We start from the raw sequence: 16,619 nt of genomic DNA on the forward strand, positions 1-16,619 counted from the left end.
GACTGGGTTCAGGAAGGGGAGGGGAACTATGGGCCCAGTGCTCTGCTTAGAAGCAGAGGTCAGGAAGGCTCAGGTGAACAAGGAGACTGTTGTAGCTGTCTTTTTTGATGTGGAGAAGGCGTATATGATATGATGTGGAAGGAGGGGTTGTTAATCAAGCATGATATTATGGGGGTAGGAGGAAGAACATATAACTGGATAAAGGATTTCCTGTTTGGAAGGTCTATCCAGGTGAGGGTGGGGATGTCCCTCAGGCCCACCTGGTGGATAACGGTACACCACAGGGGAGCGCGATTAGTCCTCTGTTGTTCTCAATCATGATCAATTATGTTTACTCTCAGGTACAGACGGATATTGGGAGGTCATTATTTGCAGATGATGGGGCCTTATGGAAGAGGGGAAGAAATGTGCCATATATAGTCAGGAAGGTACAGGAAGCAATTGATGAGGTAGAGCAGTGGGCGTTAATGTGGGGATTCAGGTTCTCTGTAGAGAGAACTCAGACAGTGTTCTTTACCAGGAGGAAGGTGGGAGATGAGGTATGCTTGAGATTATATGGGAGCAACTTGGAGAGGGTGGGGGCCCATCAGGTTCCTTGGGGTATACTTTGACCCTAGACTGACCTGGGCAGAACACATTGAGAGGGTGGGGGCCTTCAGGTTCCTTGGGGTAAACTTTGACCCTAGACTGACCTGGACAGAACACATTGAGAGGGTGGGGGCCTTCAGGTTCCTTGGGGTAAACTTTGACCCTAGACTGACCTGGACAGAACACATTGAGAGGGTGGGAAAGTGTAAGAAGGTGCTAAATGTGATGCCCTGTCTGACGGGGAAGGAGTGGGGGGCTGGGCGTTCCTCATTGAGGACCATGTATGTTGCATTGATCCTGTCTGACGGGGACGGAGTGGGAGGCTGGGCGTTCCTCATTGAGGACCATGTATGTTGCATGTATGTATGTAAAAGCCTGATATGGACAGTGATGGTGTAGAGATGGCAGGCTAAAAGCCTGATATGGACAGTGATGGTGCAGAGATGGCAGGAGCACGTTAAAAGCCTGATATGGACAGTGATGGTGTAGAGATGGCAGGCTTAAAGTCTGATATGGACAGTGATGGTGTAGAGATGGCAGGCTAAAAGCCTGATATGGACAGTGATGGTGCAGAGATGGCAGGAGCAGGTTAAAAGCCTGATATGGACAGTGATGGTGCAGAGATGACAGGAGCAGTGGAATAGTGATACTAAGGGCAGGCATTTATTTCAAGTACAGAGGAAAGTCTGGGAAGGGAGGACGGCAGGAAGGGATAGGAGAGAGGAGGCTATTTTTACAAGATTAAGGATGGGACAGAGCCAGTTGATTAAGACCTTAAATGTGATGGGAAAGTATCCAACAGGAAAGTGTAATTATTGCCAGGAAACAGAGCTTGTATTGCTACAGTGTGGGCAGTATCAGAGGGAAAGAGAGAGGCTGAGATCTAGTATGAGAGAGAAGGGGATACAGGAAATTATTTTAAAGAGTATATTGAGTAGAACGTCATTAGATATAGTCTGAAATATTTTATATTTTTTGAGAGCAACGGGGCGGTCTCTGGTAGGTGGAGGTATTGCACCATAACGTTGGACGCCAACCGCCGATAAACCCCACCACAGAAGAAGAATCCGTGACACGGAAGTACTTAGTATTTCTGGCTTGCTTCACAGCGGTCTTATGATCGTGTTTTAGCTTATAAAAGAAGTGTTTTTAATTTTACAGAAATACGTTTTATTATGTAACTACTTTTTATTTAATTTTATTACAACCGAGTCGACTGTTTCCGACCGAAACCCCTCGCGAATTGTGTGTGTCTGCGTATCTACTTCTCTGTCGTTGGAAAACAATGAAATGAAGGCCTAGCGTTACTAGTTAATCGGCAAAATAGCGAACGTCAGCTAACTACATCAGATAATCTACTAGTCTGTGTGGGATTTCAGTTGATGACTGTATTAATCATCGACATTACACTGTGAAATCAAATCAGGTATGTAGATGGTTTATGTCTCAAACACGATGTTTTCGGTTGGGTTACATCCGAGTGGGATATTGACGTTTCTAACTACGTTTCCTAGCTAGGCTTGCAATGGGATACGTAGCTAAAGTTAGCCAGCTAGCTACTGTAGTTGTCTATGTCTTCAGTAATGACAATCTCGGCTAGCTCTGTTTTACTTTTCTGGATTTGATCGATTGTATTGTTTGAGAAATGGGTATCAAATACAATAAAACGTCATATTGAATAGATCAGGGGTTCCCAAACTGTTTTGCTTCGTGACCCACCAATTGAGGTGTCTTTTGAGTTGCGACCCACCATAAGGGTTGAGTGGTGCAAAAACAAGCAGATCAAGCAATACATCAACAATATTATCATGGCAGCAGATTGAAACTGTAGCAGATTAAAAGTTCATCTCATGCAAATCCAGATACCCTGCCATGGAACTGAAAGGAAAACGTTACCGTTTTTAAGCTAATTTCATACAATTTACGCATTTTGACATGGCCGATGCTGTGTTCTTATGCTCAAACATCAAAATCAATGGGGCCCTGATTGTCTAGCTTGTATTTTGTTGATTGTAAATGATGAAAGATTATAGGCTATTGTGAGATTATAGGCTATTGACCTTTTTACATAACATTTATTTGGTTTTAGATTTTTAAGTTTACACTGAAAGCATTTTTTGATACCGAAAAATTATTATTTAAACACAAAAATATGAATGCAACACTTTCAAAGAATTTACTGAGTTACAGTTCATATAAGGAAATATGTCAATTGAAATATATTAATTTGCCACTAATCTATGGATTTCACTTTTTTTAAATGTAATTATTTTTATAAACCTTTTTTTAACTAGGCAAGTCATTTAAGAACAAATTCTTATTTTCAATGACGGCCTAGGAACAGTGGGTTAACTGCCTTGTTCAGGGGCAGAACAACAGATTTGTACCTTGTCAGCTGGGAGATTCGAACTTGCAACCTTTCGGTTACTAGCCCAATGCTCTAACCACTAGGCTACCCCTGATTTGGACGGCATAGGCCCACCCACTGGGGAGCCAGGCACAGCCAATCAGAATGATTTTTTCCCCACAAAAGTGCTTTATTACAAACAAAAATACCCCTCAGAATCCCGCAGGCAAAGAAGCAGGATGTGGAGGTCCTGGGCTCGCGTGGCTGCATGTGGTCTGCAAATTCTCTAAAATAAAGTTGGAGACTGCTTATGGTAGAGAAAGGAGCATTACATTTTCTGGCAACAGGTCTGGTGGACATTCCTGCACTCAGCATGCCAATTGTGCGCTCCCTCAACTTGAGACATCTGTGGCATTGTGTTGTGACAAAACTGCACATTTTAAAGTGGCCTTTTATTGTCCCCAGCACAAGGTGCACCTGTGTAATGATCATGCTGTTGAATCCGCTTCTTGATATGATACAACTGTCAGGGTGATGGATTATTTTTAGCAAAGGAGAAATGCACACTAACAGGAATGGAAACACATTTGTGCCCAAAATTTGAGAGAAATAAGCTTTTTGTGCGTATGGAACATTTATTGAATTTCGTATTTTAGCTCATGAAACATGAGACATGTGTTTATATTTTTGTTCTCTCTGTGTGTGTGTATATATATTATTTTGTCAATGTCATCACGCAACCCACCGTTTGGGAACCGCTGCAATAGATTACGCCTGGAGGTGAAATGTGGATGTTCACCAATGAGTGCCACAACATTTTGATAGATATCTAGCTAGGCCTTTGTCTCAGGAAAGTCCACTGTCTTGGCTTTAACATTGCAATGGTCAACCTAGATGGAAAACAGTTAAATGGAGAAGCTCCTTCTCTTTTTATTTGTATCATAAATGGCTATTATAACATGTATAATGTTGATAAGTGCAGTTGTCTTGAGCACACTAGCTAGATAGCTGTTTTGGAACAACGTTGTCAACAACTTGACAGTCAGACACTAGATAAGGGCTGTGGTCTGTATTTGTTTTTCTCCGGTCCATTCCTTACAATCTAAAAGAACTGATCCCAGATCAGCACTCCTACTCTGAAATGCTTTGTATATACGGGCCCAGGCCCCAGATCTCTCCTGTCCATTCATTACAATCTAAAAGAGAGAACTGATCCCAGATCAGCACTCCTACTCTGAAATGCTTTGTGTATACGGGCCCAGATCTCTGGTGTCCATGTGATCTTTATCAAAAAGAGAACGTATCCTAGTTCAGTATTCCTGTTCTGGGATGCTTCGTGAACAAAGGCTCAGGAGTCAGTCTTTGGCTGATAGGAGAAGAATTTAGCAGACAGATAAAATGGACACATCACATATTCACAGTATGTATTTCTTGCTAAATGAGCATTCTGTAACATGCAATGTTTTTTTGCTAAGACCTGTCATCAAGGCGTGATGACATGGTAAATACTGTACAAGATATGTCCCTCATTGATAGGTTCTCTTCTTTTCTCTCCTTCCCTCTCCCCTCCTCTCCTTAGGTATGTCGTCCCAGCTCCAGGTGTTCTCGGCTCCCTCCAGCTCCTCCAGCGCATTTTGCCGCGTCAAGAAGATGAAGGTGGAGAACTGTGTTTGGGACACGTCCTCTGACTGCCCATACGGTTCCGTGGGGGGCCAGCAGGGAGTAGGGGGTTACTCCTTCACCCCTGCACTAGGCGTGGCGGTGCCCCCCTTCGTCCCCTCTGCGTTAGTGTTCCCTCCTGCCGCAGGCTCCCGTGGCCAGGTGGTGGTCAGGCCAGCAGACAGCACGGGTAACCTCCCCCGGGGCTCCAGTCGCCGCCTCAACGACCAGTACACACACTCCTCGCACACAAACTCTGAGACGGCCAGCATGGGGAACGGGATACGACGACGGGGCCAGAAGAGGAAGAATGACGACGTCGTCAAAGGGAGCGGGAGCGGCTGTGGGAGTGTTCAGATCTTGGAGGAGCTCTCTGCCCCTCCTCCTGTCTTCTCCACGCGTACGGGGGGAGGAGGAGGGGGTACGGGCCAGTCCATCCCCCACTCGGCCCCCACCACCAAGAGCTCCAGCTCCAGCGGAGAGGGGGACTACCAGCTGGTGCAGCATGAGATTCTGTGTTCAGTCTCCTGTAGTTATGAGGTGCTGGAGTTCCTGGGGAGGGGGACCTTCGGTCAGGTGGCCAAGTGTTGGAAGAGGGGAACCAATGAGATCGTGGCTATCAAGATCCTCAAGAACCACCCTTCGTATGCACGACAGGGCCAGATCGAGGTGAGTCCTTTTTGATCTGGATTGGATTAATTCATGTTTATCGCCCTTCAAGACGTGGTACTACTTTGTTAGTCTGTTACGGTTGGTTGATTTTAATTGGTGATGTGTATTAGCCTGGATTCCAGACTAATGTGATCCGTTTCACCTTCATGGTTTTGTGACGTGAGAGCATATCAGCTCGGATACCTGGTTAGACGTTTATTGACTTTCAAGAGGAAATGTTCCTTAGAGCGACTGCCCCTAAAAAAAGCAACCAATCCCCTTGAAAACAGCCTATGTCGCATCGATATGAATCAGACTAATTTAGTCTAGTGTCAAAAATTGACTAGAAAGTGTAAATTGGAGAATTTTGGTCTTAAAGTCAGTCTTGTCTAAAACAGAGTTTGGAACCTGAGTGTGTCACAACTAGTAAATGGTTATGTCTAGAAACTAGGTATCACTGAGGATTTTCTACGCTGGACAACTTGCTAAATCGGTTGATAAGTCATTGATAATAATCAGCTCAATTTTTTTTGTGTCATTACATTATTATATAAGGGGGATCATAGCTATATTCAATATAACACTTACGTTGATGTTTAAGCCTTTCTCATGGTTGGCGTCTTGACGGATTTGTCCAAATTCGTGTGACATAAAACATATACTTTTCTGTCCTTGCATTTAATTAGTCAGTTAAATTAGCCGTAGATCCAGGATTCTTACAAGGTTCAATCTGTCAGACATTTTTTGTTGTTGTATAGAGATCTCAGTAATGCGGTGTAACTACGTCACATTTAGTGTCTCCTTATGTCAACGGGGTGAAAACTGTTTTCATGGGCACACAAATCCAAAATAATGTCTGCATTACGGAATCTCTAAGCGACTCACCGAACCATGATACTTAAGACCTAAATCCATACTGTCATTAGGGCGGCGCACAATTGGCCCAGCGTAGTCCGCGTTTCGACGTCATTGTAAAATAATAATTTCCTAGTTAAATAAAGGTTAAATGAAATAGAATATTTCTAATTATGCTATTAGACTTGCTGGATGCGCATCTGGTGTCGAGCTGTTTAATTACTCTTTGATATTTTCACACATCATCTGATCCAGGAAGGAATTTTCTGACTGACAGTCAAGGGAAGAACTGTTGTGATGCAACAACAGCCCAAGTGCTGAAAAAAAAAAAGGTGTTTACGAGGAATGTCCAGAACATTTTGGTGTCTCGTTTGTTATTCCGGTGAAAACAGTTATGCCTGGATCCACGTTGGATCGAATATCCCTAACGAATTGATGTCAAATCCCTACAAACTTATTCAGAATGCTGCAGAGACCGCCTGGTGTTCAACTTTCACAAGTTTTCCCAGAGCAGGGGCCCCTAGCGATCACGGATTACAAAAAGAAAGCCAGCCACGTCGCGGACACCAACGCCGCCCTATTGGACAAGCTGAACATCTTTTTCAGTGACGATTTTGAGCGGCCGAGGAAAATCCCCTGGAAGACAACGAGGGATACTTACGGTCTCCACGGAGGACGTGTGTAAGTCATTCAAACAAGTTAACCCTCGCAAGGCTGCCGACCAAGACTGCATCCAAAGCCACGTCCTCAGAGTATGTGCAAACCAGCTGGCTGTTGTGTTTTCTGACATTTTCAAGTCTCTCTCTAGCTCAGGACGCCATCCAAGATGTCCGCTATCATCCCCGTGCCCAGGAAAGGGAAAGTAACTGAACTGAATGACCACTGACCAGTAGCACTCACTTCCTTCATCATGAAGTGATTCAAAGTCCACATAACCACCTCCCTCCCCGACACACTCGACCCTTTCCAATTTGGCTGCCGGCCCTTGACAGATCCACGGATGACGCAATCGCCATTGCACTGCCTTCACCCACCTGGATAAAAGGAATGCATATGTGAGGGTGCTGTTCCATCGACTATAGCTCAGCCTTCAATACCATGGTGCCCTCTAAGCTCACCACAAAACTAACGTGCCTGGGAGTGACCTCCTCCCTATGCAGCTGGGTCCTGGATATCCTGACGAGACGCCCCCAAGTGGTACCTCTTCCACACTGATCCTCAACTCGGGGGGCCCCACAAGAGTGCGTCCTCAGTCCCTTCCTGTACTCCCTGTATACCCACGACTGAGTGGCCTCACACAGTTCCAACTCCATTAAGTTCGCTTACGAGACGACAGTAGTAGGCCTGATTACCAGCAACAACGAAACTGTCTACAGGGAGGAGGTAGGCACTCTGACAGTGTGGTGCCAGGTAAACAACTTCTCCCTCAATGTCAGAAAAACAAAGGAGCTGATTGTGGACTTCAGGACAAACCAGGCTGGGCATGCCCCCATTCTCATCAACGGGGTTGCTGTGGAGATGGCCAAAAACTTAAGTTCCTCTGCATACAGTAGTAGATCTCATACAGTAGATATCATACATCTCTGAATGAGCTGAACTTGTCAAACCCCATGGACACCGTGGTGAAGGCATGACAGTGACTCTTCAACTTAGGATAGTGAAGAAATTCGTCATGTCCCTGAGGCCCCTCAGTGTTCTAAAGGAGCACCATCGAGATCATGCTGTCGGGGTGCAACACTCATCTCTGAATGAGCTGAACTGGTCAAACCCCATGGACACCGTGGTGAAGGCATGACAGTGACTCTTCAACTTAGGATAGTGAAGAAATTCGTCATGTCCCTGAGGCCCCTCAGTGTTCTAAAGGAGCACCATCGAGATCATGCTGTCGGGGTGCAACACCGCCTGGTACGGCACCGCCAAGGACCGCAAGGTGCAACAGAGGGTGGTACGCTCACTGCCTGGCCTCCAAGGACACGAGAAGATCATCAGGGACCCCAGCCATGACCCGTTCTCCTCACTTCCATCACTCAGACATGGGCAGTATAGCAGCATCATGGCTAAAACTGTCAGACTTGTAATTTTTTTATTGAACCTTTATTTAACTAGGCCGGTCACTTAAGAACAAATTATTATTTACAATTACGGCCTAGGAACACTGGGTTAACTGCCTTGTTCAGGGGCAGAATGACAGATTTTTACCTTATCAGCTCGGGGATTCGATCTAGCAGCCTTTTGTTTACTGGCCCAACGCTCTAACCACTAGGCTACATGCTGGCCGATAGTTTTTTACCCCCAGACCATCAGGCTGCTGAATAGCCACCACAGCAAGAGGAACTGCCCCTCTTTACTTTCAGGCTATGCGCAAACCCCTCACCACACCCTGTGCCCTCTTTCCTGCCACCTCTGGTCTCTTGGCCCTCTCATCTTTAAGGGAGGACGAGTCCCGCTCGGACGAGTCCCGCTCGGACGAGTCCCGTTCGGACGAGTCCCGCTCAGCCCAGTCCAAGCTTTTCCCCTTTACTAGCTAGGACTTTGCTGATAGCTTCTTTATTGAGGGGAAGTGTACTTATTATGACTGACTGTGATATGTGGTTTTCCTACCTAGCTATCTTTTAAGAGGAATTCACTAAACTGTAAGTCGCTTTGGATAAGAGAATATTGTAAAAGGGTGTTTCACTACTCTGTTTTGTTTTAAAATCACGTTATGAGAACGACAGCATCTAATTCTGTCTTCAACTTGGCTTTCCATACAAATCTTTCTATTACAAAAGGAACCTGTTTTTAATTTTTGGTCATTTTCTCATTCTAAAACCTGCGATGGTGAGATTAATGCTACCGCTATTGGTGGATTTATTATGTGTTGCTGTGTCGGTCTCATAGGCTAAAGAAAAATGGCCATGCATGCATCCAATTTATTTAGTCAGGCAAGTCCATTATTCTGTTATTTTTTAATTGAATAACAAGTTGAATATCAATGCGTTTGCTTGGCCTAAATAAAATGTGTTGTTTTTTAAGTGGTTCTATGTTAAGCCCTATATTTTGTCTATTATAATATATTATATTTATTATAAGATTTGCAAATCTGGAGCTGGTTAACAATCCACTTAACAGTGCAGCGTTAAGAGCCCAACAAACAAGATTTGGGTCTCAGACAGAGATTGTATTTTCCCTATAAAGGCTATGTGGCAGGTGTGTGTGTGTGTGAGATCCTAATGGGAACATAACAAGTGATAACTGCTGCTCAAGCTCGCCTCTGTTCTCTTCATATCTCCACACAGCTGTGTCCTTGAAAGATACGAAAAGAACAGGATGGCCCATAAACCCGTGGTCACTCTGAGGCTCTTTTGTCTTTGGCCGCGTGACCAAGTTACTCAGAAACAAGAGAGGAAAACACGGGCTTTTTTCTTACATGAGAGAAACAGTGAAAATGTACAGGTTTAAAGCTTATACAGCACATGTGTATAACAGAGTTTGTAGTTTTGCCACCATAATGTACAATTATATAAATCAATGCAATTGTATAACATTGAGGTACTTAAAAAATTACAGTTTAATTGCTTGAAAAAAATCATTGAAATGGACTTGCCGATGTCTGTATGAACCCTCCTTAAAGGATGTACACAGTCTACAAAACATTAGGAACACCTTAATTCTGAGTTGGACCCCCTTTTTGCCCTCAGAACAGCCTCAATTCGTCGGGCATGGGACTCGACAAGGTGTCGAAAGCGTTCCATAGGGAGACTGGCCCATGTTGACTCCAATGTTTCCCACAGTTGGCTGGATGTCCTTTGGGTGGTGGACTAATCTTGATACACACAGGAGACTGTTGAGCGTGAAAAACCTAGCAGTGTTGCAGTTCTTGACAGTTCTTGCTCAAACCGCTGCGCCCGGCACCTACTACCATACCCTGTTCAAAGGCACTTAAATATTTTGTCTTGTCCATTCTACCTCTGAATGGAACACACATAATCCATGACCCATTTGTCTCAAGGCTTAAAAATCCTTCTTTAACCTGTGTCCTCCCCTTCATCTACACTGATTAGAAGTGAATTTAACAAATTACATCAATAAGGAATCATCACTTTCACCCCGGTCAGTCTGTCATGGAAAGGTGTTCCTAATGTTTTATATATTGTGTATATATCCCTAGGCCTTTGTCGTTGTATGGGTGGAATTATGGGACAAATGAAGGTTGGGTTTGGATTAAAATTGTTAATAAAATCATGCCCCCTTTTGCCAATCTCCACGTGCAATTTGCCCCCTCTGCCTGCTTCCTTTCATTGAATGGAGCTCCATTCTTCCATCGCCCCCCCCCAACCCAACACAACACGTTCAACGGAAGGCAGATCGTGACCATGCCTCCACAGCCAAAGTTATATGGTTTGCATGCCCTGCCGAAGGATCCTGGCTATGCGGAATAGGTGGTTGGCGTTCGTCTGCACCAGTAACACTAGCTTTGTGTGCAACTTCCGGTGGTGGTGAGTATTAACCAGAGATAATGACCTCCCCGGTATGACTTAGTTAACGACGTTCGATAACGTTATTGCTGGTTATGTAGGTAGCTATCTTTTTGAGATAAAACGGGGCAGGCTAGCTGACATTTTAGCTAACGTAAACCTAACTAGCTAGCCAGCTACCTCATTACAATTTAGTTAGGTTGTGTGCTCATAACGGTTTGTGTATTGTCTAGATACTGCTGGTTTTGTAACGTTGTTATTTGATAATGCTAGCGATTTGCAAGCTAGTTACAGGTTAGGTAGCTAGCTAGCTAACGTTAGCCTGCAAGTCCGATTTGCAAGTTAGTTCGTAGCTCATACAAGTGTATTGTCTAAGGCAAAACTAAATAATGGATGCAACTCTGGTAGTAGCAACTTCACCTCGGAGTATGACTAATACAGTGAATTTTGAGCATCAAACCGCAAAGTCGTCACCCACCTGACTCTAATCCCATCTGGAGGTACAGTCAGTCAAGTCAAGTCTATATCTGTAAAGCATGAAATTAGGGTTACCACAGCCACATTGTCAAAATTCGCTATAATGTAACAAATCATGAAGGGGAAAAAAAGAAGTGCTTTTTCGGTCTTGATTTAAGGTTAGACATACGGTTAGCATTGTGGTTAGGTTTAAAATCACATTTTAATAATGTTTAGAAATGGGTGGGGTTTGTGGCTGTGGTAACTAGTGACGATTTCGAAATGGCTTTACCGAGGTTACTGCCCTGATGACAGACGGCTAGGTTAATTCACCCAGCCCAGCAGATACAAGCAGTAGAGTCATTTTGGTTGTGAAGTACATTATCAAAAAGCTTTGTCCTTTTCTAACAAAATGCAATTTAACCACGTGTCTATTGTATCACCCTGTCACAGGCCCTCCGTGTCAACACCACCTCATAAGATGAGGAAGTACATTGTATATGAGGATCGCCTGCTGCAGTTGTTGGAGAGAGGTCCAGTTTGCAGCCCAACATGCAACTGTGAGAAGACCAGCAAAGGGACCCGCTGCATTACGCAGACATACCCATGCTGTAGATGTGTGGACTCGAGTCACATGGGCGGCAGGGTAGCCTAGTGGTTAGAGTGTTGGACTAGTAACCGAAAGGTTGCAAGTTCAAATCCCTGAGCTGGCAAGGTACAAATCTCTCGTTCTGCCCCTGAACAGGCAGTTAACCCACTGTTCCTAGGCCGTCAAAAAGAATTTGTTCTTAACTGACTTGCCTTTAAAATAAAAAAATAATTTAAAAAATGACTTGGACTCGAGTCACAAATTTGATGACTTAACTCGTCTTTATAGAAAATATAATAACTTGAGACTTTACTTTACTTTGAGACTGATGACTTGAAATGATCTGACCAGGTTTTGTAATGTTTTACCAAAAGGCTACGTGGTTACTCCAAGCCACCGTAGACAGTAGCCGCAGCATTGCACATTCATCCCTCTGATTGGACCAGCAGACTGTCAATCAACACATTTCAGATGAGCTAGCCTAGTGAGAATGTTTTTTTGGGGTCACCAGTGTGAAACTGAATGGGATTTATTTTATATGCTGTACATATTTTAATAGGCTATTAGCTTACCATTTGTATTTTCTATTTATACCTTTACATATTCGATCTGGTAACTAACATAGACACTACGGCATTGCACCAAATTCTTGTTTAAAAAAACATCTCTGTGCTTCAGAACCCAAAAAGTTCCGCGTCTTGAATGTTGACCAATGACAATTCCTCAACATTGGCGCACATATCGACATTAGTGACCAGAAAGCGCTTGTTTTAATTTCCTCTGGTTTTGTCTGGCATAAACAAGTAGCCTACCTACGTAAATATTATCCATATACACAGTGTATCAATCTACTACGGAGGCATTTTTCCCCCCCAGAACAATACTATTAGGATTCCTGGTTTATTTCATTGATCGTTTATACAGTGGGGAGAACAAGTATTTGATACACTGCCGATTTTGCAGGTTTTCCTACTTACAAAGCATGTAGAGGTCTGTAATTTTTATCATAGGTACACTTCAACTCTGAGAGACTTCAAAAATCCAGAAAATCACATTGTATGATTTTTAAGTAATTCATTTGCATTTTATTGCATGACATAAGTATTTGATCACCTACCAACCAGTAAGAATTCCGGCTCTCACAGACCTGTTAGTTTTTCTTTAAGAAGTACTCCTGTTCCCCACTCATTACCTGTATTAACTGCACCTGTTTGAACTCGTTACCTGTATAAAAGACACCTGTCCACACACTCAATCAAACAGACTCCAACCTCTCCACAATGGCCAAGACCAGAGAGCTGTGTAAGGACATCAGGGATAAAATTGTAGACCTGCACAAGGCTGGGATGGGCTACAGGACAATAGGCAAGCAGCTTGGTGAGAAGGCAACAACTGTTGGCGCAATTATTAGAAAATGGAAGAAGTTCAAGATGACGGTCAATCACCCTCGGTCTGGAGCTCCATGTAAGATCTCACCTCGTGGGGCATCAATGATCATGAGGAAGGTGAGGGATCAGCCCAGAACAACACGGCAGGACCTAGTCAATGACCTGAAGAGAGCTGGGACCACAGTCTCAAAGAAAACCATTAGTAACACACTACACCGTCATGGATTAAAATCCTGCAGCGCACGCAAGGTCCCCCTGCTCAAGCCAGCGCATGTCCAGGCCCGTCTGAAGTTTGCCAATGACCATCTGGATGATCCAGAGGAGGAATGGGAGAAGGTCATGTGGTCTGATGAGACAAAAATAGACCTTTTTGGTCTAAACTCCACTCGCCGTGTTTGGAGGAAGAAGAGGGATGAGTACAACCCCAAGAACACCATCCCAACCGTGAAGCATGGAGGTGGAAACATCATTCTTTGGGGATGCTATTCTGCAAAGGGGACAGGACGACTGCACCGTATTGAGGGAAGGATGGATGGGGACATGTATCGCGAGATCTTGGCCAACAACCTCCTTCCCTCAGTAAGAGCATTGAAGATGGGTCGTGGCTGGGTCTTCCAGCATGACAACTACCTGAAATACACAGCCAGGGCAACTAAGGAGTGGCTCCGTAAGAAGCATCTCAAGGTCCTGGAGTGGCCTAGCCAGTCTCCAGACCTGAACCCAATAGATAATCTTCGGAGGGAGCTGAAAGTCCGTATTTCCCAGCGACAGCCCCGAAACCTGAAGGATCTGGAGAAGGTCTGTATGGAGGAGTGGGTCAAAATCCCTGCTGCAGTGTGTGCAAACCTGGTCAAGAACTACAGGAAACGTATGATCTCTAATTGCCAACAAAGGTTTCTGTACCAAATATTAAGTTCTGCTTTTCTGATGTATCAAATACTTATGTCATGCAATAAAATTCTAATTAATTACTTAAAAATCATACAATGTGATTTTCTGGATTTTTGTTTTAGATTCCGTCTCTCACAGTTGAAGTGTACCTATGATAAAAAATTACAGACCTCTACATGCTTTGTAAGTAGGAAAACCTGCAAAATCGTCAGTGTATCAAATACTTGTTCTCCCCACTGTATGTATGAGTTATAGCTTCCGTTCCTCTCCTCGCCCCTACCTGGGCTCCAACCGGTGACCCTCTGCACACATCGACATTAGCATCGAAGCATCGTTACCCATCTCTCCACAAAAGCCGCGGCCTTTGCAGAGCAAGGGGAACACAACTACTTCAAGGTCTCGAGTGATGTCACCTATTGAAACGCTATTAGCGCGCACCTCGCTAACTAGCTAGCCATTTCACACCGGTTACATATACATTGAGATGGGCCTAGTTTGGATGGATTATAATTAATGTTCATACCCCTTGATGTATTCCACATGTTGTGTTACAGCTTGAATAAAAAATGCATAAAGTATATATTTTCTCACCCATCTACACACAATTACCCCATAATGACAAAGTGTTTTTTTTTTTATGTGTGACCGACCAGTATCTTTGATTTGCCATCCTCTTTGCCTGCTCACCAGCGGTTTTCAGTGGGGAGAACATAATTTTGTTAGGTTTAGTCTGACCTGTTCAAACTTCAACAGAGGACATGTTTGTCAGATAGCATCGATCCTAACTTCCATTGGTCATAGAACAGTTCACAGATGGATCTATGGAGACTTGCAGGAGGATGTCCGGACTGGCTTGATGTCTCGGAAATGAAAATAAACCTGTCACTCTGCATTAAACCTTTAGTTGACATCTTTTACTTGCATTGTCTTTTTTAATTATTATAGAGAAACCCTGTGTATTCTGGACCAGGATCAGGTATCAGTCAATATGAGGAGGGAGAAACCCTGTGTATTCTGGACCAGGATCAGTCAATATGGGAAGGGAGAAACCCTGTGTATTCTGAACCAGGATCAGGTATCAGTCAATATGAGGGAGAAACCCTGTGTATTCTGCACCAGGATCAGTCAATATGGGGAGGGAGAAACCCTGTGTATTCTGGACCAGGATCAGTTAATATGGGGAGGGAGAAACCCTGTGTATTCTGGACCAGGATCAGGTATCAGTCAATATGGGGAGGGAGAAACCCTGTGTATTCTGAACCAGGATCAGGTATCAGTCAATAAGGGGTGGGAGAAACCCTGTGTATTCTGGACCAGGATCAGGTATCAGTCAATAAGGGGAGGGAGAAACCCTGTGTATTCTGCACCAGGATCAATCAATATGGGGAGGGAGAAACCCTGTGTATTCTGGACCAGGATCAGTCAATATGGGGAGGGAGAAACCCTGTGTATTCTGGACCAGGATCAGGTATCAGTCAATATGGGGAGGGAGAAACCCTGTGTATTCTGGACCAGGATCAGGTATCAGTCAATATGGGGAGGGAGAAACTCTGTGTATTCTGGACCAGGATCAGTCAATATGAGGAGGGAGAAACCCTGTGTATTCTGGACCAGGATCAGGTATCAGTCAATATGGGGAGGGAGAAACCCTGTGTATTCTGGACCAGGATCAGGTATCAGTCAATATGAGGAGGGAGAAACCCTGTGTATTCTGGACCAGGATCAGTCAATATGGGGAGGGAGAAACCCTGTGTATTCTGGACCAGGATCAGTCAATATGGGGAGGGAGAAACCCTGTGTATTCTGGACCAGGATCAGTCAATATGGGGAGGGAGAAACCCTGTGTATTCTGGACCAGGATCAGTCAATATGGGGAGGGAGAAACCCTGTGTATTCTGGACCAGGATCAGTCAATATGGGGAGGGAGAAACCCTGTGTATTCTGGACCAGGATCAGGTATCAGTCAATATGGGGAGGGAGAAACCCTGTGTATTCTGGACCAGGATCAGTTAATATGGGGAGGGAGAAACCCTGTGTATTCTGGACCAGGATCAGGTATCAGTCAATATGGGGAGGGAGAAACCCTGTGTATTCTGAACCAGGATCAGGTATCAGTTAATATGGGGAGGGAGAAACCCTGTGTATTCTGAACCAGGATCAGGTATCAGTCAATAAGGGGAGGGAGAAACCCTGTGTATTCTGAACCAGGATCAGTGAACTACTGTTGTACACTATCTGTATCGGCTGGGAAAGACAGATGAAAAGTGAACATTTTTATATTAGCAGAACACTTCTTCTATGGTATTACGTAAAGGGTTGTTTATTCTACATGGACCTGTTACTACATTTGAACGTTATAAAAAAAAAAAAACGTAGTTTAGAATATCTACAAAAATTCCGCAATTGCATTCTTCTCGTATTTCTCTGGAGGCTACTGACCCAAAGCTTCCTCCGGCATCTTACCATACATCTGCCTGTAGTTATTGGACTCACCCTGCATGAGGTTTGTTATTAGTGATTGAGTGGAGAGGAAACAGCTGTGGGCAAGGTTCTGACAGATGGGTGTGTCTTGGTGGTGGCAAGGACACACCCACATCAAACCACACCCCCAAGCCAACTCACGTTTGGCTTCTGTCACGGCCGCCAGCATTTCTTGAAGAGCAAGCAAAAAAAAAACGAGGCCAAGTCAGCGGGCGCAGTTCCCCTTTAAACCCCTCCTGTCATTACCACATGCAAGC

The 16,619-nt window shown here is 44.3% G+C and overlaps 1 protein-coding gene across 4 annotated transcripts in view; it reads left to right on the forward strand.

Annotated features, from left to right (window-relative positions):
* Window positions 1-1,654: 1,654 nt before the first annotated feature.
* Window positions 1,655-16,619, forward strand: part of LOC129815782 (homeodomain-interacting protein kinase 1-like) — a 61,169-nt gene continuing 46,204 nt past the window's right edge. For all 4 annotated transcript variants that reach the window (XM_055869898.1, XM_055869899.1, XM_055869900.1 and 1 more), the window contains exons 1-2: window positions 1,655-2,014; window positions 4,515-5,263. In XM_055869898.1, coding sequence (XP_055725873.1) covers window positions 4,517-5,263 — 747 coding nt within the window. In that variant the 5' untranslated portion in view covers window positions 1,655-2,014; window positions 4,515-4,516. The remainder of the gene's footprint in view (window positions 2,015-4,514; window positions 5,264-16,619) is intronic.

This window comes from Salvelinus fontinalis, chromosome 18 (genome assembly GCF_029448725.1).
Source record: "Salvelinus fontinalis isolate EN_2023a chromosome 18, ASM2944872v1, whole genome shotgun sequence".
Taxonomy (NCBI): domain Eukaryota; kingdom Metazoa; phylum Chordata; class Actinopteri; order Salmoniformes; family Salmonidae; genus Salvelinus; species Salvelinus fontinalis.